Source organism: Elephas maximus, chromosome 11 (genome assembly GCF_024166365.1).
Source record: "Elephas maximus indicus isolate mEleMax1 chromosome 11, mEleMax1 primary haplotype, whole genome shotgun sequence".
In the NCBI taxonomy this organism is placed as follows: domain Eukaryota; kingdom Metazoa; phylum Chordata; class Mammalia; order Proboscidea; family Elephantidae; genus Elephas; species Elephas maximus.
The window spans coordinates 83,728,366-83,754,877 of record NC_064829.1 but is presented as its reverse complement, the minus strand read 5'-3'; the positions used below and the strand labels follow the sequence as shown (position 1 = coordinate 83,754,877).

The 26,512-nt window shown below is 45.0% G+C and overlaps 1 protein-coding gene across 7 annotated transcripts in view; it reads left to right on the top strand.

The window, feature by feature from the left end:
* The window catches only part of ZNF516 (zinc finger protein 516), a 128,301-nt gene that overhangs the window by 57,533 nt on the left and 44,256 nt on the right, over nucleotides 1-26,512 (top strand). For all 7 annotated transcript variants that reach the window (XM_049899977.1, XM_049899978.1, XM_049899976.1 and 4 more), the window contains exon 2: nucleotides 3,534-5,492. In XM_049899977.1, coding sequence (XP_049755934.1) covers nucleotides 3,740-5,492 — 1,753 coding nt within the window. In that variant the 5' untranslated portion in view covers nucleotides 3,534-3,739. The remainder of the gene's footprint in view (nucleotides 1-3,533; nucleotides 5,493-26,512) is intronic.

Here is a 26,512-nt window from a genome sequence, read left to right as displayed (position 1 = left end):
AATATTTTTTTGAGTTCTTAACCAAAAACACTTACCAGGCAGTTCTCCCAGGGACTTAGCAGGGCTTATTTTTGAAAGATGGGGGTGGGCCGAGGGGAGAAGGAAAACAAAAGAGAAAGAAGAGCTTGTTTGGCTGGTCACAGGGGGTGGTGTTAAGGTCCTGACTAGAGGATTTCCCTGTAAACGGCAGGGCCCAGCTAGCTCTTGGGTGAAGACTTGAAACTAGTTTGGAGGGAAGCCATGGTAAGAAATGAAAGCTACATTCTTCAGTCTTCAGGCCCTTTGAGGGACGCGTCTGGTCTTTGGCTTGGGGGTGGGGGTTATTGGCGATTGTGAAACTTGAACATCGAGACTGCACTGAGCAGATGGGAGTGGATTTCTCCGGAAGCCGGGATGAGTGGGCCCAGCCTTCTAAGTGCTCAGAGGCCTCTGAGGCCCCCTCCTGGAAGGCAGGGGAACTGTGCCGCGCATCCTGTCGGACTTAACACAGGGTGTTCACGTGGAGGTCAGTCGGCCATGAGTTGTGTCGCCCCGGACCGTTCTCACGGATCGTGAAGCGACGCCCCCTCTGGGAAGAGCGATAAACACTTTCCACGATGCTTCATACATAATCATCCCTTTGACCTCACATAGGTCTGAAAGGCATATTGTTTGCTGTTGGTCAGCCCCCAACTCATGGTGACCCCACGCACAGTGGAATGAAACGCTGCCCGGTCCTGTGCCGTCGCCATGATTGTTGATCGGACCATTGTGCTCCATAGGGTTTTTACTGGCTGATTTCCAGAAGTAGATCACCAGGCTTTTTTTCCTAATCCGTCTTAATCTGGAAGCTCTGCTGAAACCTGTTACAGCATCATAGCAACACGCAAGCCTCTACTGATGGATGGGTGGTGGCTGGCATGAGGTGCGTGGGCTGGGAATGGAGCCCCGGGTGTCCTGCATGGAAGGCGAGAATTCTACCACTGAACCACCATTGTCCCCAGTGAGGCCTGTAGGATGAGAATTCTCATTTTTGCAAATGAGGAAACGAGGGGCAAAAAACAGCCTCCTCTTAGAAGAGGATTTGGGGACCCACTTCCACGGACCCCTCAGAATCCCCCATCCATTTTAGGATGAGGAGGCTGAGCGTAGGATGTGAAGGAATGTGATTAGGCATGCCTGGTTAGCGGGGGAAGAACCATGGACTGAGGCCGGCTCTCCTGGTTCCCACATGTCACCCTTTCCATCCACTGTGCTGCTGAGACCCCAGGTCTGTGTCGAGGGAATGGAGCTGTCTGGGAGTCAGCTCACTGCTTTTAGATGGTGCCTGGGAGATGGGAAAATACCAGGGTATAGCTCAGGAGTAAAGGAGCCCTGGTGGCACAACTGTTGAGCACTCGGCTGCTAACTGAAAGGTTGGCAGTTTGAACCTACCCAGCAGCTTCTTGGGAGGAAGGCCTGGTGACCTGCTCCCATAAAGATTACAGCCAAGAAAACCCTATGGGGCAGTTCTACTGTCACATGGTGTCTCTGTGAGTCAAAATTAACTCATGAGCACACAGCAAGATCAACAGCAGCACAGGGGAAGAACAGTCTAGCCCTAGAGCTTTTAATGACCTGGTCGTCTTCTCCCTTGAAATGATCAGTGGTGATTCAAGGTGAATCTGTGGGCTGCCTCTTACGATGCTCAATTTTCAAGTGCTTTTACCCTCTAGATCTTGCCTTTCGGCTAATATGTTTGGCTTTGTGTAGTAACTTGAATTCGAGAACTGTTTCTTCATGTAACATCTTTTGTGAAAACAAACCAGGAGTCCAGTGGCATCTGTAAAATTTGCCCTGGAACTACCGATTTCCAGGGCTTCAGGGTTGAGAGTTTTTTTTTTCCCCTGTAAACTTATTTCTGTGTGGTTCTTTAAACTTGTAAGATTTTATACTCAGATTAGGTCACTAAGTTAACTATAGTATATTCCATTCATACTTTTGTGTATTATACAATTTTAACATTTTGGGGGGAAGGGAGGACTCACGGAAACCCTGGTGGTGCAGTGGTTAAGAGCTACAGCTGCTAACCAAAAGGTCGGCGGTTTGAATCTGCCAGGCGCTCCTTGGAAACTCTACAGGGCAGTTCTACTCTGTCCTATAGGGTCTCTATGAGTTGGAATCGACTCTACAGCAATGTTTTTTGTTTTTTTTTTTTTGATTTTGGCAGAGGACCTCCCAGAGTGGTTAGCGGCCAGTTCACGACAGGCCTTCCATGGACTTGCCTCCTTCCTCTGTGCATGGTGCTGCGTCTCCTTTATTAAAGAATCTGCGTTCTCACTGAAGACTCATCTTCTTACTGTCTAGGCACTGGAGCGTACCTGGAAATGCCTTTAACACTTGTGAAGTGCCTTTGCAGCACATGTTTCCTTGGACCATGATCCCTGCCTCTGCTTGGATGAGTCCTCCTCCTAGCTTGGTTTCTCCATCCCTTTCCCACATACACCCAAATCCCATGGCCTATATGGAGTGTGTGTCTCTCACTCCCACAAACTCCACCCCCACAGTATTTCCCTAATGATCTTTCTGGCTGAGAAATTATCTTAGTACACAATCATTTATAGTTATTTAGCATGCAAATATTTTAATCATCTACAATTTTTAAACTGATTAAAAAAACAGCTACTTGTCTATTTATTTGAAGCGATGATGTCTCATTTCTTTTATCCATACTGGGATTTATATATATAAATTTTACTGTTGTAAAAGATATGACAAAATATACCATTCTAATCATTTTTAAGTGTACAGTGCAGTGGCACTGATAACATTCACTATGTGTAGCCATCACTACTATCCACTTCAAAACTTTTTCTTCACCCTTAACAGAAATTTAGTACCTGTTAAGTGGTAACTCCCACTTACCCCCTTCCAGCTGCTCCTGGTAACTACTTATCTACTTTCTATGCATTTTCCTATTCTAGACTGTCTTAGCATTCTCTAGAGAAACGGAACCAGCGATATATAGATAAACAAATGGATCAAGAGATTGGTTGATTTACTTAGGAAATGGCTCACACAGTTTTGGGGGCTGGCAAGTCCAAGCTATATAGGGCAGGTGATGAGGAGAGTGAGTTCTGCCAAAATGTCTCATTTATGTCTGGAGGCAGGACATACCCTAGGGAAACTCCCTTCTCAGTTGATAGATCACATCACATTAGATTGCATTATGGAAAATGATTACATTACATTATGGAACAGCAACTAGACCAGTGTTTGGCCAAACCACTGGGAACCATAGCCTAGTCAAGGTGACACATAAACTACCATTGCATAGATATCTCATATAAATGGGATCGTGCAATGTTTGCCCTTTGATGTCTGCCTTATTTTGCTCAGCATGATGTTTTCGAGGTTTGTCCACATCATAGTGTGTGTGAGAACATAACTTCTGGTCATGACTAAGATGGGGCAGAGTTCGTAAGAGGCCAGGATGGCTTCCTGTCCCTAGGTGGTGGTATGTCTGTGTTGGCATGGAAGTTTTGCTCATCTGACTTTCATCTCTTCTCTTCTAGGTGCTCATTGCCATTGGCCATGCTCTCCACTTAGAATATGCTGGAACGCAGCCACATAAGGCATTCCTCTGTCAGCTGGGACGCAAAGCCCCGTCAGAAAATGGAGAGATAGGGCTGGTCACTGCAGGAGTGCCTGAGGAAGCTCCCACCCTCTGTGGACAGACCTGCCCTCTCCAGCTTCAGCTCATGCCCTTGTAACCAACCCGATGGATAGGAACAGAGATGCTGAGATGGAGCTGCGGCGGGGCCCCGAGGTGGATGGGGACAAGACGGTATGCCACAGCTGTTGCATCTGCGGCAAGAGCTTCCCCTTCCAGAGCTCCCTGTCACAGCACATGCGCAAGCACACTGGGGAAAAGCCATACAAGTGTCCCTACTGTGACCACAGGGCCTCCCAGAAGGGCAACCTCAAGATTCACATTCGGAGCCACCGGACAGGAACCCTGGTGCAGGGACACGAGCCAGAGGTGGGTGAGGCCCCGCTGGGTGAGCTTCGGGTGTCCGAGGGCCTGGACGGCTGCACTAGCCCCACAAAGAGCACCTCTGCCTGCAACAAGATCCTGAATGGGGCCTCGCCAGGGGACGGTGGCAAGATCCTGCTGAGGAGCAGCCGCAAGGAGGTGGATGCGGCCGGGGGTGGCGGCGAGGAGGGCCCAGCCTGCGCAGCGGTCTCGCAGTGCCCCTTCTGCAAGAGCGCTTTTGAGCGCAAGCGGGGTCTAGAGCAGCACCTGCAGCAGGCCCACAAGCCCTTCAAGTGCCGGCTCTGCAGCTACATGACGCTGCGCGAGGAGTCGCTGCTGAGCCACATCGAGAAGGACCACATCACGGCACAGGTGCCTAACGGTGGGAGTGCCGACACAGCTGTAGAGAACGGCAGGAGCGAGCTGCCAGCCGGAGAGTTCCCGTGCGAAGTGTGTGGCCAGGCCTTTAGCCAGACCTGGTTTCTGAAGGCGCACATGAAGAAGCACCGCGGCTCCTTCGACCATGGTTGCCACATCTGCGGCCGCCGCTTCAAGGAGCCCTGGTTCCTCAAGAACCACATGAAGGCGCATGGCCCCAAGGGGGCAAGCAAGAACAGGCTACGGAGCGAGCTAGACCCCATCGCCACCATCAACAACGTGGTGCAGGAAGAGACCATCGTCACCGGCCTGTCCCTCTACGAGGTTTGCACCAAGTGCGGGAACCTGTTTACAAACCTGGACAGCTTGAGCGCCCATAATGCAGTGCACCGGCGTGCGGAGGTGGGGCGCGCGCAGGGCGCTGAGGAGGGCCCGGCAGATGCGCAACAGCGTTTCCTCCAGTGCCTGAGCCTGCGGCCCGCGGGCCGGGGCGACGCGCGGGGCGCCACAGCCGGACGCAGGGTGGCTGAGCTGGACCCGGTCAGCAGCTACCAGGCCTGGCAGCTGGCCACGCGCGGCAAGGTGGCCGAGCCGGCCGAGTACCTCAAATATGGCGCCTGGGACGAGGCTGTAGGCAGCACCGACGTGGCCGTGGAGCGCGCACGCCGCGAGTTCGTGCTGGTCAGCCCCGACAAGCGCAAGCGCGATCCCGCCGCACCCACCGCGCCCGGACACCCTCGCAAGAGGGCTGGTGGCCCGGGGGAGGCCGGCGCCGTGCTGCCCGCCGACCTCGACTACCGGCCGGCCTCGCGTCAGGGCCGGCGCGCCGCGGCGCAGAGCAAGTCGTCCGAGTGCTTCGAGTGCGGCAAGATCTTCCGCACCTACCACCAGATGGTGCTGCACTCGCGCGTGCACCGCCGTGCGCGCCGTGCCGCTCACGGCCACCCCGAGCCCAGCCCCGCCGCGCGTGCTCGCTGCGGCTCACTCAGCGAGGGCGACTCGGCCAGCGGGCCTAGCAGCCCCGGCTCGGCCAGCGCAGCCGACGACTCCCCGGGTTCCGGCCTGGCCGATGAGGCCGCCGATGACAGCGGCGAGGAGGGCGCGCCAGGGCCTGCGCCAGGTGAGGCAGCGCGCCGGCGTCCAGGTGGGGCCGCGCCTAGGTAGCCTCATGCCCAGGTAGCCTGCGCACAGGTAGCGGCCTGCCTGGGTGGTCCCGCGCCTGGCTGACGCCGCACTCTGGTAGTCTCACGGCCACGTACCCAGGTAGCTTCCTGCCCCAGTGGTCCCCTACCCGGGTGATGCCATGCACGGGTAGCCCCATGATCTCATACCTCTCGTTCAGGTAGCTCCCTGCCTTGGTGGTCTTGCACCTGGGTGGTGCTGTGCCCAGGAAGTCCAATGCCAATGTACCTCACATCCAGGTAGCCCCATGCTCAGGTAGCCCACACGCAGGTAGCCCCCTGATGCTGTGGTTCCACACCTAGGTGGCATGGTATCCTGGTAGCCCGCATCCAGGTAGCTCCCTGTTCTGTTGGTCTTGTGTCCAGGTGGCATTGTGCCCAGGTAGACACACATCCAGGTACCTGCATCCAGGTAGCCCCATGTCCGGGTACCGTGCTTTCAGGTAGTGCCCCATCCAGGTACTCCACATTCAGGTAACCCACACCCAGGAAGCTCCCAGGTCCTGTGCCCAGTGGTGCTGTGTCCAGGTAGCCCCATGCCCGGGTAGCTGCCATACATCCCATTCATTGCCCAGCTGGTGCTCATGTCCAGGTAGCCTGTGTCCTGGTAGTTGGCACTCAGGTGTTCCAAATCCAGATAGCCTACACCAAGTGGCCCCAAGCCCAGGTGTTGCACATCCAGGTTACCTGCAGTCAGCTAGCCCTGCACCCAGGTGGTCCCTTGCCTGGGTAGTTCTGTGCTTCGGTAATTCCACACCCGGGTGGCACCAGGCAGCTTATGTGCAGTTGGCCCTATGCTGGAGCACTGACTGTTGGGCGTATACGCACACCTGCCATTTTTCTTCCCTATCATTCTATTAGCCACACCTGTTTGCATAAATTAGCCCCTTTGGCCTTCAGCTGGTGGTCTTTCCTGGGCATGCGTACTTTTGAGCAAAGAACACGTGATCCGCGCGGAGGTCTGCTCCTCTTTTCCTTTAATTTTTTCATTTTATAACCCTCTCCTCTCCACACACACTTACCTCTGCTGTTCTCCTGAATACCACACAGACAGGTAAGGAGTAACTTCAGATTGGGGCGCGGTCATAATAAATCTCCTTGGATTCAGGCAACCCTGAATGTACAGAAATGGTTAATTGGAACCAGTCACCTTCCAAATAGCAGGCATGTACATATTTAAAGAAGCTAGTCGACTTTGTTTTCATAATTTTCCTAGGTTACACTTTTTAATTTAGAAATCATAATTTTGAATTTTTGTTCATTAATATTTGGTTTGGGTAGCTCTTGTCAGTGTAAGATGATATTTTCGTTATGGAACTTCGAACTTTCTCCTCATAGCCAGGGTGGTTTTTTCCTCCTTGCAAACCAGTTAATGGGTATTGTTTTTACCTGCAAGTTCAAGAATGATAGAAACCAAAGTGATTCTGCAGGGTTATTTATATTCTGGGGTGAGGAAAACAACCCTTGTGCACCTTTTCAAAACAAAACAAAAAATAACCTGTAACGTTTTTCCCTATCAGAGATTTAGCCAAATCACTGCAAAACCTTTTAATCTTTACAGGTTTATAACTATTATTTGATAGTGTACTAGGCTGAAATACTTACTGGATCAACGAAAATGTAGAAAAGCGGTTTCTCAAATCCGTTAGAGAAACCCATTCAACCTATACATGTATGTTTAAAAGGGTATTTACAGCAAATGGGTAAAGATAACACAGTACATCAATCCATATCGTGTGTTTCATTTCTTAGTCTTTAGTATTGGGGCGGGGGGAGAAGGCAGGAGAACATTCTGTTTCCTGAATGTGCAGTGCTGAGGCACTGAGCACAGTTATATTCCCCTAACGATTTGTGATGTGAAACCTGGTGGATCATTTGTGACCCCTGGTTTTTTTTGTTTTTTTTTTTTAATTCTTGGTTTTCTTTTTATAATTATATATTTTACTGGTTACATCCAATAATACCATGCCTACCTTTTTGGAGCACATTGAATAAAATACTAGGAAGGCTCTAAATCCCGCCCCCCCCACCCCCCACTTTGAGGACTCATTTTTCGTATTTGGAAAAGCTCCTGCTTGCATCCATTATGAAAACAGCCAGGTGATTGGTAATAAGCTAGTCAAGTAGTGCTTTTGAAAGCCAGAGTTGGAAAGATCGCATTGTTTTTGCTCTACATTGAAGTATACTTTTTCCTTCTGGTTCATTAAATCTTGGGGATTATCGTTTAGTTCTTTGGGAAGATTACATGTGTTTTCTCGATGTGGAATTTATTTTTTGAGGAACTTAATAGATGCCTCAGATGTTTCTATAACAAGATGATACATCGTAATTGAATTTAACAAAAAGTTGACAACACAGCGGTATCCCTTACTGAGAGACCAGAGAAAGGCATTCATGGTGTGTCAGTGGAGCAAGACTTTGGAAAGCTCTGTGGGTCTACGGAGGTCACTTTTGTAATCCTAAGGGCAACACACAAGCATTTTAATCATAGCAGGCACCTGTGAAGGCCTAGTGTACCATTAGATTGCTGGCTCATGGTGCTCTTTAAGGAGAGAAACCCATGATATGTCGAGTTAGCTACTCTGAAAAGTCCCGTGTGTAGGATATGCTAAGGCCTTTGAAGCAACTACTTTGGGAAAGAAACAAAACCAAAATAAACCTGTTGCCATCGAGACAATTCCAACTCAAAGAGACTGGTACGTGGAATCCTTTGTTTTGATCTGCAGCTGCCTTTCTTTTAATAATGGAAGACAGTTTTGGAAAATGCTTGCCTTACCTGTTATTGAACAGATTACTTAGATCTTTAAACATTTCTTATTTTAAATTCTCATAGAACTTTGCTGAGGTGACTGCTTAAATTTGTTAGAGCAAATATGTAGACATTAAAACCCAAAGGGACAGAATATAAAAGTAGTTCTCAGGAGAATGAATCCGACCACTTTTGACAAAGTTGAAATCGGGATTCAGGTCTTTGTGAACTTTCCAGTAAATGACTACCGTGCCATAATTTCACTCGAGGTTTTTTGACATCCAGGAGTTGATTTGAATGCTGTTCTGGGATCAGACTAACTGACACTTATTTTTGTAGCGGAACACGCAGATGTCTGCTGAGCGTTGCTGTCTGCCACTTTGGAAAGTTGTGAGAGTCATGCCACTACTTCTGCCCAAGGCATGGTCCCAGTCGTCCTTGGTATTAAAATAGAAGAGCAAAGTTGTGAATAAAGTTCAGCAATTGAAGTACCCTCCTGAGGTAGAAACCCTGGTGGCGTAGTGGTTAAGTGCTACAGCTGCTAACCAAAAGGTCAGCAGTTTGAATCCACCAGGCACTCCTTAGAAACTGTGGGGGCAGTTCTACTCTGTCCTTTAGGGTCGCTATGAGTCAGAATCGACTTGAGGTCAATGAGTTTTTTCCTGAGGCAGATTTACTTCTAAATGGAGAAGGTGACGTGGCATTGATAGAAAGTTCATAAAAAATGAATCCTTTTCATTGAGGAACAGGAGAGTTGAAAGGGTATGTAACTGAAGTTTATAACATCACTATTTCCAAGCATGTAATAGAATTAGGGAGCTTAGAAGTCAGTGCTTAGGAACACTGAGCCTTGCATCACAAGTAAACACATGAACCTCAAGTGCACAGGAGAGGACATAATTCTGATCAGAAAGCATCTACAGGAAGTCATGGATAGGGGAAGCGCAGAGTGACCTAGAGGCGGCTTTGAAGGATTTACTTCATCTGGGTGAGTGACTGTCCCAGGGCTCAGGCCATGGGGACGAGCCCCTTCCTGCTGGTTTGCCTGGGGGTGGAATTGGTCACAAACAGTGAAATGTGCCTTCAGTGCCGATCAGTCAGGAGCCCATGAGGAGCACTTATCTACATATCATTTAAGTTAAAATAATTCGACTACCCCAATTTATGGTCCTTTCTTGTTATGTGAACATCTCTTATCACATCCAGTCTGTATTCCGTAGAGCTTCTTCTCTGTTTATCTTTGGATACTTTAGAAATTAAGGAGTCCCTGGGCATTTGAAACGGTTAACATGCTCAGCTCCTGACCGAAAGGTTGAAGATTTGAGTCCACCCAGAGGTGCCTTGGGAGAAAGGTCTGGCGATCTACTTCTGAAATATCAGCCATTGAAAACCTTAGGGAACACAGTTCTCTTCTGACACACATGAGGTCGCCGTGAGTCGGAGCCGCCTCAATGGCCAGTGGTTAATAGAAAGTAAAACCCTCAAGTTTTAGATCAATTGGTATGGAATTATTGCTCATGTCCTACTGCTTTTGACTGGCAAAAAATAGCGATTATATGGTTCAGTCTAATAGTGTAGAAAAGTGCCTAGAAGAAAGGCTGTAGGATTGTATGTAGCTTGAAGGAATGAGGAGTCTTCAGAAGAAAAAAAATATGGTCGAGGAAAGGGAAGTTAATTATGTTTAAAGGCGTGGATTTACCTTCAGAAAGCCTTCCATTTCCTAACATTTCTGTTCTTGCTTTCTCCCTTGATGTGTTAGCTGAGCACATGCTTGGAGCCTGACCCAGCGTACACATTTCTGAGGTGTGCGAGGAGCAGGGCCACACTGAAGTCAGGCAGTGAGGCAAAAGAGTTAACTAGCCTTTCTTCTTCTTTTCAGGAGAGCAGGGCCATAATTAGGACTGCTTAGGGAGAAATGTTTTTATACATTCACCCGTTGATGCAGGATTTAGGGTGTGTCCAGCCAACAAAAGTAGGAATGTGGAAGTTGGGGTTGGTATTTGCACATGGCGGCTGGGCCTGCTGGGTGTGGGGAAGCTTTTCTACATGACTTATTCTTAGAGTTTAATTCAGAGCAGAAGTAACTTCACAGAAAGCATGCTCTCCTTTGTCCCCGAAGGGGGACACTGGAGACCTGTTACACATCTCATGAGCTGCTGGAGCCCCAGACATGCCAAGGGGGTTTCCTCAGACAGAAGTGTGGTCAGGTCAGGAGGAATTTTGTCTGAACAAAGTGTTTCATCATTGGTCCCATCCAAGAGCGAGCACATGATACAACAAAGGAGGGGGTTGTGTACCAGGGAGGAGAGAGAACTAATAAAATAAGACCAAGGGAAGTTCAAAGTGTTGACAGGAAATAACAAAATGGAACTTTACTGGGGAAGGAAAAGCCACATCTGGGAACAATTAAGTGTGAAAGACTAATACTTGGAGACCAAAAATACCAAACCTGTTGCTGTCGTGTCGATGCTGACTCATGGCGGCCCTATAGGACAGAGTGGAACTACCTATGGAGTTTCCAAATGTTTTTTTAATCTTTACAGAAGCAGACTGCCACATCTTTCTCCCACAGAGCTGCTGATGTGGGTTCGAACGGCCCACCTTTCAGTTAGCAGTTGAGCGCTAAACCACTGCACCACCAGGGCTCCTTAATACTCAGGGACAGCACTGTGGAAACTAATGATGCTGAGGGGGTGTAGGTGGTATGGAGACCCCTCTATCAAACAGAAGCTTGCAGAATCGTTAAAAAGCCAGACAAATAGGGTACTCCTTTAACCCCAAAAACCCACTGCCGTCGAGTTGATTCCGACTCATAGCGACCCTATGGGGACTAGATAGTCCCCTTTATGTGACTCTGGCGGTTCCTTCATCATATCAGTGGCTTGTCTTGGGTGCTGAATGATATCTAGTAAATCTCCACACAGAGATCAATCTACTGCTCCTGGAAATGCCACCATGGCTCCATCATGAAGAAGTGTTAAGTGCTCTGTTATAAGGACACCGGCTGTCATATGGTCAAGGCCAAGCAGAACAAGCCAGAGGGCTCCCACAAAACAGAACCCATGCAGTTCATGGTGAGAAAGAAGCTGTGGAGGAGAATCTGATAACAGAGACACAGACTGAGCAAGAGTAGGCATTCTGTTGATCACAGATGATGTTCAGTGTTCCTAGTAGTTTGAAAAAGGAGCCCTGGCGGCACAGTGGTTCAGCACTTGGCTGCTAACTGAAGGGTTGGCGGTTCAAATTCAACACCCGCTCTGTGGGAAAAAGACCTGGCTATCTGCTCCCATTAGGATTCCAAAAAACCAAATCCACTGCTGTCAAGTCAATTCAGACTCATAGCAACCCTATAAAAAAGGGTAGAACTGCCCCCATAGGGCTTCCAAGGCTGTAAATCTTCACAGAAGTAGACTGCCACATCCTGCTCCTTAGAAGCAGCTGATAGGTTTGAACTGCCGACCCTTTGGTCAGCCGCTGAGCACTTAACTGCTGTGCCACCAGGACTCCTTTGTCAAACCACTAGGGATATTTAATGTCTTGCTTAACGTCCTCTGTTATCAGGGGGATGCCTACTCTTGCTGGATCTGGGCCTCTATTGTCCGATTCCCCTCCACAGCTGCATTCTCACAGGAACTTCCTTGGAAACTGAACTTGTCTGATCCCGGCATTGTTTATGGCAGAGCTACTGGAGCAGAGGAGAAAGATACAGGAACGAATATTTAATGAGCATGCTGTTACTTCTAGAATTCTTATTCTTTAGAAATTTACTAGTGTTTCATGAGCACGTGCTAATTGTGAACAATTCAGATTATATAGAAGATTATATAACTGTGGTGGTGCCACAGTTAAGCACTTGGCTGCTAACCAAAAGGTCCAGGGTTCGAACCCACCTAGCAGCTCAGTGAGAGAAAGACCCATAAAGATTACAGCTTAGGAAACCCTATGGGGCAGTTCTACTCTCGCATGGAGTCTCTATGAGTTGGAATAGACTCAGCGGCACCCAACAGCCACATTATAATGTGATCATAGTTTATCTACCTATTGATAGACATTCAGGTCTTTTCCAGCTTTTCATTGCACACAGTGCTGGAGTAAATATGCCGGTAATGTATACCATTGAGAACACTTAGTAGTATTCATAGTAGATTTTTTTAAGTGAAATTGCTGGTTTGAAAGGTATGCATGTTTTATATTTTGGTAGACACTGCCAAATAAGTTACAATAATTTTCATATCAACCAGCCAAATAGGTTACAATAAGTTTCATATCCACCAGCAGCTTTTGCACATGTCCATTTTCTTATACCTTCAGTAATTCTGAGTTTTACCAATTTTCTCAATTCTGCTTCTCTGAAAGAAGAAAATGGCATATTTTTATTTTAACTATTGTTTTTCTGATTTGTGAGAGTAAGTATATTTTTATGTTTACTGGCCATTTGTGTTTGTGTATTTTTTTAAATTGTGCTGTAGGTGAAGGTTTACAGAACAGACTAACTTCTCGCTAAACAGTACACATACTGTTTTATGGCATTGTTAAACAACCCCACAACATGTCAACACTCTCCATTCTCGACCTTGGGTTCCCTGTTACCAGCTTCCCTGTCCTCTCCTGCCTTCTAGTCCTTGCCCCTGGGTTGTTGTGCTCCCTTTAGTCTTGTTTTGTGTTACGGGCCCATCTAATCTTTGAATGAAGGGTGAGCCTAAGGAGTGACTTCATTACCGAGCCAAAAGGGTGTCTGGGGGGCCATACCCTAAGGGTTTCTCCAGTCTCTGTTAAGCCAGTAAATCTGGTCTTTTGTTGTGATTTAGAATTTTGTTCTACATTTTTCTCCAGCTCTTTCCAGGACCTCTATCATTGATCCCTGTCAGAGTAGCCAGTCAGCTGGTGGTAGCCAGTCACCATCTAGTTGTATTGGAGTCAGACTGGTGGAGGCTGTGGTAGTTGTGGTCCATCATTCCTTTGGAGTAATTTTTCTCTTATGTCTTTAGTTTTCTTCATTCTCCTTTGCTCCTGAAGGGGTGAGATCAGTGGACTATCTCAGATGGCGGCTCACAGGCTTTTAAGACCCCAGAACCATTTTTGTTCTGTGATTTCACTGTTCATGCGCTTGTCACATTTTTCTAATGTGTTTGTTTTTCCTTTTATTTATTTCTAAGAGTTCTTTATATATTGTGGATATGAATTTTTTGTTATGTGTGCTTCGGATACTTTTCTCCCAGTTTTCCATTTGACTTTCTAGTTCATTTATGAAGTCTTTTATTGTAGAAGTTCTAAAAAGTCAGACTTGCCAAACTTTTCTTTTATGGTTTCTCTTTTTGCACACAACCTAGACATTCCCTACATTACTATTAAAATATTTTTATTGAATAAATCAAGTTTGATTTATTGCATCTGCTTTAGTTCACATTGCTTTAATCAATGTGGGCTTTTAAAAAAATGTATTATGTGAAATGTTTTAAATTTTCCCATTATTGATACCTAGTTGTTGCAAAGTAATTTTTTCAAGTTAGTCCTTTCTCCATTGGTTTGAAATATCAATTTCATTATATACTACATTTCCATATGCTAGGCACTTTCCCCATATTTCATCTAAATCTTCATGTACCACAGTGAAGTGAAGTCAGTTGCCACAAGTTGATTCTGACTCATAACGACCCCATGTGTATTAGAGTAGAACTGTGCTCTATGGGGTTTTCAATGGCGGGTTTTTTGGAAGTAGATCACCAGGCCTTCTGACATGTCTCTGGGTAGACGAGGACCTCCAACCTTTTGGTTAGCAGCTGAGCTGTTAACCATTTGCGCCACCCAGGGACTCCTGAACTTAGCGTATTTTTCTCTTGAAAACGGGGTTGTTCCTGATTGACTATCAGGATAGATAATTTAGGTATTTTTGTGTGTGGAGTGAGGTGGGGTGGGGAAGGGTGTTCCCTAAAGCAGATTTTTTTAAAACCAGAATTGTTATTAAATACATGCAGTGCATCTCTGAGTTTCTCGAATACTAGAAGGTGAGAGATTTGAATGGCCTAGAACAAAATGCTTTCATGGAAGGAACTCTTAGTGATCACAGCCGTCCAAAATCCTTGTTGAGGAATCGGACTCCAAGGCCCCAGCCCAGGCCAGCACTGCTTCTAAAGGACCCTTGTGTTTTGGGTCTTTTGAAGGTAGTGCTAGCTTCTCCTCCTAACCTTTTTCCATTTTCCACAAATACATTCTACTCTGCCCAGTCCGTTAATGATACTGCCTCTCGGTGACACACGGTTTTCCTCCTCGTACATAATGTTTAGGTGTTTACATCAGCACTTACGTATTTTTTGGCCTGTGTGTCAGGTTCACAGAATACTTTGTTTAAAGCAGCTCAGTCAGATAATGTGTTTGTTTTAGATGAGGACAAGTCAGGGCTTCTAGATTTAGTCAATAAAAATGCAGGATACTTGAGTCACATTGGGATTTCAGATAAACAGTGAAAATTTTTTTTTTTTTTAAGCATGAGTTTGTCCTAATCAATATTTGGGATATACTTATGCTAAAAAATTATGTGTTGTTTTACCTGAAATTCAGATTAACTGGGCGTGCTGTATTTTATCTTGTGGGTAAATCCTTTCCTGGTCGGTTATGTTTTTTTTTTTTTAAATAATTTTTATTGTGCTTTAAGTGAAAGTTTACAAATCAAGTCAGTCTCTCACACAAAAACCCATATACACCTTGCTACACACTCCCAATTACTCTCCCCCTAATGAGACGGCCTGCTCTCTCCCTCTACTCTCTGTTTTTGTGTCCTTTTCGCCAGCTTCTAACCCCCTCCACCCTCTCATCTCCGCTTCAAGCAGGAGATGCCAACATAGTCTCAAGTGTCCACCTGATCCAAGAAGCTCACTCCTTACCAGCATCCCTCTCCAACCTATTGTCCAGTCCAATCCATGTCTGAAGAGTTGGCTTCGGGAATGGTTCCTGTCCTGGGGCAACAGAAGGTCTAGGGGCCATGACCACTGGGATCTTTCTAGTCTCAGTCAGACCATTAAGTCTGGTCTTATGAGAATTTGGGGTCTGCATCCCACTGCTCTCCTGCTCCCTCAGGGATTCTCTGTTGTGTTCCCTGTCAGGGCAGTCATTGGTTGTAGCCAGGCACCATCTAGTTCTTCTGGTCTCAGGATGATGTAGTCACTGGTTCATGTGGCCCTTTCTGTCTCTTGGGCTCGTAATCACCTTGTGTCCTTGGTGTTCTTCATTCTCCTTTGAGCCAGGTGAGTTGAGACCAACTGATGCATCTTAGATGGCTGCTTGCTAGCGTTTAAGACCCCAGACGCCACTCTTCAAAGTGGGATGCAAAATGTTTTGTTAATAGATTTTATTATGCCATTTGACTTAGATGTCTCCTGAAACCATGGTCCCCAGACCTCTGCCCCTGCTACGCTGGCCTTCAAAGCATTCAGTTTATTCAGGAAACTTCTTTGCTTTTGGTTTAGTCCAATTGTGCTGACCTCCCCTGTACTGTGTGCTGTCTTTCCCTTCACCTAAAGTAGTTCTTATCTACTATCTAATTAGTGAATACCCCTCTCCCTCCCTCCCTCCCTCCCCTCTCTTGTAACCACAAAAGAATGTTTTCTTCTCAGTTTAAACTGTTTCTCAAGTTCTTATAATAGTGGTCTTATACAATATTTGTCCTTTTGTAACTGACTAATTTCACTCAGCATAATGCCTTCCAGGTTCCGGTTATGTTATTTTAATGCAGGAAATGTCTGCTCTTGTTTCTTGGCTTACTAGTTGGTTGATTAAAGGAGCCCTGGGATTGGCCGGATGACACCCAACAACAAGTTAGTGATGAAACCTATTCAGTAGTTCTCCTTTGTTTACTACTAGATGTTGGCTATCTCATATGGTGAATGTTAGGAAAATCATTAGCTGAGGAAGTGAGGGGGAGAACCTTCTGGTGGAGCTTGCTCGCCTTCTACAGTTTACAGCTGTTCACACTTTAAACACGTGTCAGCTCTGTGGAGAGTCTGAATAGTGCTCGTGGGAAAAGAGGTTCAGAAGGAAACAAAATCACCTTTAGTCTGTATGCTTGATCAAAAAACAAAAAGTTTGCATTTCCTAACTCAGTTTTATAGTGTTTCTTCAATTAGGATGACCTATTATATATGAATACAATATGCAAGATGAAAGAACCTTTATGTTAACCCGATGTTTGAAATTTCCTGTAAATCTCCAAAATATGTCCTAAAGAATAATACGTCAGGGATTGTCTTATTGGACGTATGTCAGTATTCAGAGTAGAAAGTTTTTTATTCAGAATTGTATCTGGCTAACTGTACGTAAGCTTTGTATGTTGAGGGCCTTGTGGTGTCTTTTACCTCACTGTTGTTCCTAGCCTAGTGAGAGACCTTGGGTTGCACAGACAATTAAGTGCTAGGCTACAAACCTTTGAAAGATTAGCAGTTTGAGTCCACCTAGAGATGCCTCGGAAGAAAGGCCTGGTGATCTCCTTCCAAAAGGTCACCCATTGAAAGGCCTGTGGAGCACAGTTCTACTCTGACACACATGGGGTCGTCATGAGTGGGAGTCATCTTGACAGCAACTCGTTCGGGTGTTGGTAGTGTAGTGAAGGCAGCATAGCTTGTCACTTAACTTGGGAAACAAGTTGACCAAACACAACTAATGCCAGACAAATACAGTCTGCTAAGAGTTATGGTGTTCATAGAAGAAACCAGTCCTAACCGCTGAAACTGTTGTCATATGTAAGGGCCTCTCTCCTTAATTCAAAATCAAAAAGACCCAGACATGCTTTAAGTCACTTTAGATGTAGGCTGCCCAGATACAGAGAAATGTTCTGTGATCTCAGAGTGTGTGACCTGTAGCCTGCGATTTCCACAGAAAAGAGTAAATAGATGGTCCAAGATGGAAAACAAAAGCAGTGTAAAGAAATCAGCCATAATTATGGTGTGGCTTTTTTAGTGGACATATTTCTTCTGGTTCTGAATTGATTTTGCTGTGTATAATCTATCCTTATTTAGTCTTGGTTTTAAAAAAAGAAAACAACAACTAAATAAGCATGTGTGAAAAAAAGTCTGGCCAATCACCGTTCTCTTGGGAATTCTTTGTCCTGGGTTTGAACTGCTGAAGAATTACTTCCATATTAGTTGTTGGCTCCATGGAGCAAATGAGAAAGTTATTAAAATCAAAGCCAGTGATCTCTTCCCGTTCCTCCAAACCAGCAGAATATGCAAACAGATTCACCTTTATTTTAAAAGATCTGTCTGTAATTGAAGTGGAGCCGAAGGTTCTCGCTTCTCCGGAATGCATTTCGGAGGTGCACCTTATCTCCCTCCAGCATATGTCTTGTCACGTCTTACTGCTTAAATGGCATTTCAGGCAAGGGACTCCCCATTAGCGTTAAGGAAGTAGTGCTGGGAAAACGCAAGGAAGGACTCTGTGCTTTTCCTCCCCAGAAGAACCTCATGAGCCAGCCATCTCTTTGGTTCCCTGTGACTTCCTTTTCCAGCTTGCCAGACAGCGTGCAGTTGTTTCCCTTTTGGGATGTGTACATCCCTTCCCATGGAGGGACTACATGTAGATTCTCTTCTGGAAATCATGTCTTCATGAACTCTCACCAGGCTGTGTTGCTGGGTAGAATAGAGTCGAGACTCAGTGTTCCTATTCAAAGTCTTCAGTGAAGATGTGAGCTGCCGAATTCCATGCGAGTGCCAGGTGGCCAACCAGTTGATTAAATATTTAGTGTTATGGAACTAAATACCATTTTAAGAGGACCTTTTGTCTTCTTTCATTAGATAAAGCTCAGTGAAACACTTACAGAAATAAACTGTGCTTTTCTTAAAGATTTGTAAAGAGGAGCATTCATTTAGATGGGTTTTCTGATTAATTTATTCTAGGTCTTCATGTTGTGTAATATGCGATCCCCTTCTAATCTGTGCTGTTTTATTTAAACTTTTTGTTTCTTTCCTCTGCAGAACTGGGAACACGTCTCTTACAGTCATATTCACCCTCCCGGAGCCTCTTGTCCACCCTTTTCTTTCCTTGGCAAACCCTCTGTGTATGTGGCCTCTGCCGTGGCTGGATCTGCTTTGTAATCCCTTGCTATGTCATTGGTGTCTTTTGGATAGCTTTCATTCTCTATTGCTGTTGTTAGTTTTCGTTGAGCTGGTTCCGACTCATAGTGACCCCACATATAACAGAATGAAATGTTGCCTAGTCCTGCGCCATCTTCAAGGTCGTTGGTATGTTTTAGTCCATTGTTGTTGCCATTGTGTCAGTCCATCTCATTGAGGGTCTTCCTCACCTTCAGTGGCCCTCCCCTTTACCAAACATGATATCCTTCTCCAGGGATTGGTCCCTTGTTTCTGTACCTTTCCAAAAATATAGGGGTCCCACTTTTCTCATAACCTTAGAACTGCCTTACAATTAGTTACCTTCATTTGGTGAACAGACGTGTTATTTTGCCTGTTGAAATAATGGTCGTTTCTGGGCCCTATATTTAGTTTTCAGGCAGGTAGTTCCCCATCACATGTTCTCAGGTATAGCACGGTTTCTTTTTGTTCCCCTGTAATCTTTTTGTTCCCCCGTAATCTGATGGTATTAATAGATACAGCCTGTGAGAGCCCAGTAGGGCCAAGGAGGAGGCTCAGCTTAACCCCGTACCTGTCTAGTTACACAATTTGAGACCTAGAGGCCCGCTTTTGGGCAGACCCCTGGCTGTGTGCTGGGACTGGATGTCGCTCGTGGTTTCCAAGGCCAGAGCTCTGTCTGAGGATACCTCTGGTACCTCCCCAACTTAAGAGTAACATCTCCAATCAGCTCCACCCCATCTGGTATTATTAGCATTTGTAATAACTTTGTTGCATTTAGCTGGAATTCACGTTAAATTCCCTATGTAGCCATAACCAAAACATCAAACCCGTTGCTAGTTGAGTCAGTTCTGACTCATAGTGACCCCATGTGTTACAGAGTAGAACTGCTGCATAGGATTTTCTTGGCTGTAGTCTTTGGCGAAGCAGATCACCAGGCCTTTCTTCCCTGGTGCCGCTGGGTGGGTTTGAACTGCCAACCTTTAGGTTAGTAGCCAGGCGCTTAACTGTTTGTACCACTCAGGGACTTAGCCATAGCTTTATTTAAAATAAGAATAGTAATCATCGATAGTCTGGTACATTAATTTATTTTTAAGATGAAAAAAGTTGTCTTAAAATGGCCTGAGTTATCCAGTTTGATCTGTAGGAGGCAGAATAATCTGTGAAGACGTAGCTGCCACACCACTGTGTAGCTGGGATCTATGGTAGTTTTCTCAAACGATTTTTCCTTTGCATCCTATGTTCTGTTACCGTGTATACTTTTTCCTGTAAGTAAAACTAAAGACACATGAAGTCGTTGCCTGAGCATAGACAAGGCATTACGTGATTTAGAGCAGTATTTTCTATAATAATGAAAAAGTACACTTGGGAAATTTTCATTAGATTTTAGGGTTTTGTTCAACTGTAAATCCTGCTCCACCTGGCTTGGATCTCTTGGAAAGACGCCAGGAATTTAGGAAGCATGGGTTTTTTTTGTCCATGTACTCTTGAGTTGTCGAGCAGGTTCTGAAGTAGGAGAGTTTGCTGGGGCCACGAACGAAGTCCTCTCCAGACTAGGTTCTGTTCTCCCACTGTGGGCTGGGCCTGGTCTGGCAAACCAAGATGACGCCTGTCCCTTAAATCATGCAGTCTTTGGCACGAACATGTGTGTCACTGTCTCTGTCACCCGGAGCTACTCAGGCTCTGCATGCGCTCCTTCTCTTCCTCTGGGGGCCTGGTGACAGGTGGGCTGGTGTTCAAAGGAGAAGCAGCTGGGCTAGCACTGGCCCTGTGTCCCCGTCTGAGGCATGTGCTCAGCCCTTCTCTAGTACCCTTCAGGTCATGACGCTTTGTACTTCACCTCAAACCATATTTCTGCCCTTGATCCCAACATATACCACCCTAAACAAAGGATAACTTCCAGTTTATCTCTGTTTTTAACAATTCGTGGGTCAACAGTCCTTACTGTGGGTAATATGGAGCCCTGGTGGTGCAGTGGTTAAGATCTGTGACTGCTAACCGGAAAGTTGGCAGTTCGAATCTACCAGCCACTCCTTGGAAAACCTATGGGGCAGTTCTACTCTGTCTTGTAGCATTGCTATGAGTCAGAATCGACTTGACAGCAATGGATTTGGTTGGCTTGTTTGGTAATACATAAAAGATTCCTGTCTTGATACACCTTCTCAAGAAAAGGAAACGCAGACTAGTTTACGAAGCAGGGAGCTGTTATATTGTTAGTGTCCAGGTGTTCACATCAACTGAGAATCTTCACAGAAAGTCACTGCTCTTTGTCCCATTCTGTTTGCTTCCTTTTGGAAGTTACCAGAATTCAAGATTTGTGAAACAAATCCATTTTGAGGGCCTACTGTTACTTTTTGCATGAGAGCGCCAAAACCTTTGGAAGTTATTTTAATGTTATTGTGAATCAAGTACCCATTCAGGGACTTCTCTGGGAACTTAACCACAAGTACAACATTTTCTGATAACACAGCGTTTTCATTTTTGAATAGCCAGTTTACAAATACTTTGTCTTTTTTTTTTTTTTTATAATCTAACCCATTCCTGAGGTGTAGCCTCATGCATGGCCCTAGCATTTCTTTTTTCATTTTTAGTAATTTTTTTTTTATCGTGGTTTAAGTGACAGGTTACAATTCAAGTAAATTTCTCATATAAAAACTTATATACACATTGTTATGTGACCCTAGTTGCTCTCCTTGCAATGTGACAGCACACACCTTCTCTTCACCCTGTATTTCCCATGTCCATTCAACCAACACCTGTCCCCCTGTGCCTTCTCATCTGGCCTCCAGACAGGAGCTACCTACATAGTCTCATGTCTACTTGAACCAAGAAGCACACTCCTTACCAGTATCATTTTATGTCCTATAGTCCCATCGAATCTTTGTCTGATGAATTGGCTTTCAGAATGGTTTTAGTTTTGGGCTAACAGAGAATTTGGGGGCCATGACTTCTGGAGGCCCTCCAGTCTCAGTCAGGCCATTAAGTCTAGTCTTCTTACTAGAATTTGATGTCTGCATCCTACTTTTCTCCTGCTCTATCTGGGATTTTCTGTTGTGTTCTGTGTCAGGGTGGTCATTGGTGGTAGCCAGGCACCAGCTAGTTCTCACAGTCTCAGGTTGATGGAGTCTCTGGTTTATGTGGCCCTTTCTGTCTCTTGGGCTCATATTTTCCTTGTGTCTTTGGTGGTGTTCATTCTTCTTTGCCCCAGGTGGGTTGAGACCAATTGATGCGTCTTAGATGGCCCGTTACTAGCTTTTAAGACCAAAGCGTGGCCCTAGCATTTTAGGGGTGTGAGGTGTAAGCTTCAGTAGCTACAGGAATTGCATGCACCTAAGTCCCTGATCATCTCAGATTTAGAATTTTTTTTTAAGGTACTTATTGTTTTCCTTTAAATAAAGTAACCCTGCCTTCCACATTCCCACATGCAGATAGTTCCCAAAATAGATATTTACACTTAAAATGTTTATGACCACAAATGCAGATGGCTGAGTTTTCTCCTTATACCCGGTATTTTAGTGTTTACTGATTTCATTTGTTTGACAGGTCATTTTTTGTGGAGTCAGGTACATGGTAAGATGCCCTATCCAGAGACAAGCCTAAAGTCAGAGAGAGACAGGCAGACAGAGAGATAGAGATAGATGCAGAGAGACAGAGACAGAAGGACATAGGGAGACAGAAAGAGAGAGAGAGGCAGATAGAGACACACACGGAGAGAGAACGAGGCAAAGAGCATACATGAGAGAGGGAGAGCTGAGGTGCGGCATATAGATGGGAAGGACTTTGGGGAGTTTGAACGGTCAAGTAGGTGTCACAGACTTGGAGACTCAAACATTCCTGGTTGCCTTCGGTTGAAGATGAGGTGCCTCCTGCCCCCCGTTCCCAGCAGGCTCATTGAAATCTCAAGCCCACTGCCACTTTACGACTTAAGGAAATGAGAGCAAGGCACAGTGATTAAGAACTTGGCTCTTAATCAGAAGGTTGGAAGTTCAAATCTACCAGCCGCTTCTTGGAAACTCTATGGGACAGTTTATCTCTGTCCTGTAGGATCTCTATGAGTCGGAATCCACTCAGCGGTGATGGGTTTGGTTTTGGGTTTGGTTAAGTAAGTGACTGCCAGGAACCAGGAGAAGGAGGAAGAGCTACAGAATTATGGTATCAGGTGACGTTTAAACAAGAAGCCACAGAGCCCTGCAGCGGTGTTCCTGCATGTCAGAGCCCTGGCTGGGCCATTACCTGTGTGACGCCTGACTTCTTTGCTAGACAGGGGCCACCTGTGCACTGATGTGTGGCTCCAGGGGCCTCCATGGGTTCTGTACTCTACAGTGTTTGGTTAGAGAATGAAGAAAAAAAGAGTGTTTATGGGAAAATTAGTGTTTGTGTTGTGCATATTCTGATTGATGGCTCAGAAATAGAATTATTTTATTTATGTTGTTATATTATAATTTAATCATTGTAGGCAAAATAGAAAAAGCAGATAAAAGACGGAAAAACTGATACCATGATTCACGCATAACTGCTGCCCTATTTTGGCCCAGCTGTATCTTTCTATGTTTCTCCTATAGACACACATTTTATGCACACATGCGTTTAACACATGTATGTATGATGGAGCCCTGGCGGTGCAGTGGTAAAGAGCACCGTTGCTGACCAAAAGGTCAGCAGTTCAAATCCACCAGCTGCTCCTTGGAAACCCTATGAGGAAGTTTTCTCTGTCCTATAGGGTGACTAAGAGTCAGCATCGACTGGATGACAAGGGTTTTTTTTTTTTTTTTTTAAATACGTATGATAAGTGCACATTCACGCATATAAACACATTGAGAAAATAACTGCTCTATAACCCATTTTTCTAAACTTACTGTGAACATCTTTTTGTTTCAGTATCTTACTGGCTTACGTACGACTCTGGGCACTGATTCTAACAGGGACCCGGAAAGTGGGGGTGTAACTCTTTGTGGCATGTGGAGACACAGATTTGAACTGTGGACGTGGCTGTGAGTTACAGCGCCGTCTCGTGGGGAAAGGTTTTGTTTGTGATGTGGTGTCACGTACAACTGGCTGCCTGCTGGAGCGTGGCTCTGGCCCAGCTAGATGTGAACTCACTACAGATGTTTCCTGTCTCCTGGGTCTCACCTGGGAAATGAGGTTGTTGGTTCAGCGGGACACAGATCCCCCATCCCCTGCTGACTCCATCCTGTGCTGTGTATACTTGCATTAAGTAGCAAAACGTTTTCATGTGCACTTATTAGCAACCTGGTCTAAATTCTTTATATATTTTTAAACTATCATTCATTTTTCTTTTGGCTTCTTGTTGTTTTCAGGCGCCGTCGAGTAGATTTCACCTCATAGCGCCCTTATATGACGGTAGATCTGCCCATTACGGTTTCTGAGGCTGTAGCCTTTGTTGAGAGCAGATCATCCGGTCTTTCTCCGTCAGAGCTGCTGGGTGGGTTTGAACCACCAGCCTTTCCGTTCGCAGCTGAGTGCTTAACCACTGCGCCACCAGGACTCCTTTCCTTAGCTTAGTGCTGTGTTTCCAAAGGCAAAAATAGAGATAAATTACATTTAAAGTGAAGTTAATTGCTATTGGGTTTTTTTTTTCTTACTTTAATTCTTTCTCACTTTTTAGGGCTAAGAAACAGTTTTCTTTTTCATACGTTAAATCTGTTTGGGTGAGTTGAGCCCACGTGTGTGCTGCTGTTGGTGAATAATATGTGTGTCTGATGGTGAAACAATATATTGGGGATTTCAAAAGTGTTGGGAGAGAGAAACTAGAAACACTCTTATTTTAGTGCTTTTATTTTACCAACAAGCTATTTATCATTTAATTAAAAAAATTCACAATTGTATTTGACTGCTAGACTGAGAAACCTTTGCAACTTGATAAAAGAAAATTGTGGCTTTTCACATTTGATAGGTACACAGTCTTTTGAATATTTAAATATTGTTTCTTTTCAGAGATTGAGAAGGTGTAAGTTAGAAGTTGTCTAAGTTAGGGCTTTCTGAGACTTACATAGAAACTCTGATTCGGTAAGGGACTCTGTTTTCATCTGCGTAGGAAGACAGTATTCGATGCAGCATTTTCGCTCATTGAAGAAAAAAAAAAGCTACCAAGTTAATATAATTAATTACATCAGAAAAAGGGAGGAATCAGGAAACCTGGGGTGAAAGGGAATGTGCTGTCATTTTGTAGGGATTGCAGCTAGTGTCACATGACACTATGTGTATAAAATTTTGTATGAGAAAGTAACTTGAGCTGTAAATTTTCACCTAAAGTACAATTAAAAAAAAAAAAGAAAAAAAAATCCTTCCAAGCTCTATTACTTCTTGGCTTTAAATAGCAAAGAAACATCAGATGTGAATTCTGAAATAGAAGTTTTGTTTTGTGTTTCAATCAAGGATTTACTTAATGTGATATGTTGAAGCAAAAAAGAACTGTTCTTGGATTATGCATCTATTTAAATTTTTTTTACAAACGTGTTAGGAAAATTGGTGTGTCCTTTTGTGAGTATCCTTGTTAAAAGAAAAAAAAAAAGCCACACCCCTTTTCAAATCGGGCAGAAGAGGGTTCAGATTGTAGAAGTTTCTCAAGGTTCCTGGAGTAGCTCTCACGCCTTTGGTTTCCACGTTTCCAGGGCTCACACAAAGCTGAGAGAGCTGGGAGGAGGGCATAGTAGAACATTTAGGGCTAAAATTGTGCTCTCAAATCTCTGCCCTGGTCTAGGACAGGCAGGGAGGCTTGTGAAGGCCAGGAGAAGGGGCCAGATGAGCAGGTCAGTAGCCGTTGTGGAGACGAAGCATTCAGAGTTCAGAGGCATCGTGCTGAAATGATTTGCCAAGTTTCATTTCAAAACTTTATAGCAACCATCCAATGGTTGCAAGCTGAGAAGCATTGTGGAAATCTGGGTATTTCTCAATATCCCAGATCGTCCTGACCCGGGATTCTCAGAGTTATTTATAGAGGTCATTTGGGCTGTGTTTGCCAAGCCTGAGAACGGCCAGATATTTTTGCATTCATTTTTCCTTCCTCTTTGTTTGCTTATTAACCAACAGCTGTAATTTGAGATGCAAGCTATAAAAAAAAATATATGCCCCTGTAATTTGGAGGTGGGAGAGCAGAGACATGAAGGGAGCATATATTTTATGGAGAATCAACTGAGAAAGGAGGCAGGGAGTAGTTAACGAAGGAAACTAGTGTGAATTTAAAGAAAACAGTTTTTCCTTCTTTTTGCCAATGACAAATTCTCGCAAAGTTTTTCTTTACACGAGACTTTAAACCTTAGTCCCAACTAAGATCAAGGCTCAGGCATATGGTCCTTATGCATGAAGGAGGGCTCTTAACGTTTCCTATTGAATGGTGATTCAAATGAAGTCTCAGTAACACGAACGTATTGTAGCGAGTGCTGATTTCCGTTTTTTGAGACCTAGAAACCTAAATTCCAATTTCCTGATCCAACATTTGGGCTCGAATTAAACCTTACGATTTGAAACAGAATTAAATGATTGACCTTAAAAAAAAAAAAAAACAGCCACAAACAGTAAGGTTGGATACCCTGTGCATCTTCCCTTTGGTCATTCATAAGCAAATTCATGACTTGGACACAAAGTTTGAAGGATATACAGCCTCCAGTCTAGGCTGTGCCTAAAAACTACCTGCAACGTATTTACGGACTTAGGGAGTCCACCAGCTTGTCCTAAGAAACGTCAAGGACTAGGTGCTTACTCCTAGTGTGTGATGCACAACTTGGGTAGCCCCTCTCTGAGGCCGGCTGAGGGTCGTTCCCAACCCTGGAGCGTTGATTACTTTCATAAAGCGTCTTACTGCTTAGTGGTTTTCATGGGTAGGTGAGTGCTTGACTTTTCTTTGAGACTTTTGCTTCCCCCTCAGCACTATTTAGAGATTCAGTATCCTGTGCTACAGATGGGCCTTTTATTCAGCACAGTTGTCCGTTTAGCACGGGAGGATATATTGTTGGAAACAGTCGACTCTGTTAGTATAAATTAATGAATTGAGTTTCCAGCTACTAAAAAGGGTTGCTAATAGTATTTTGGTTCTTTTGCAAAGTGAGCCCGTTGGAAGCTGGAATGGAAGCTCTTATTTCAAACTATACCTTTTGCAGCGAGAAAGAGTCTAATC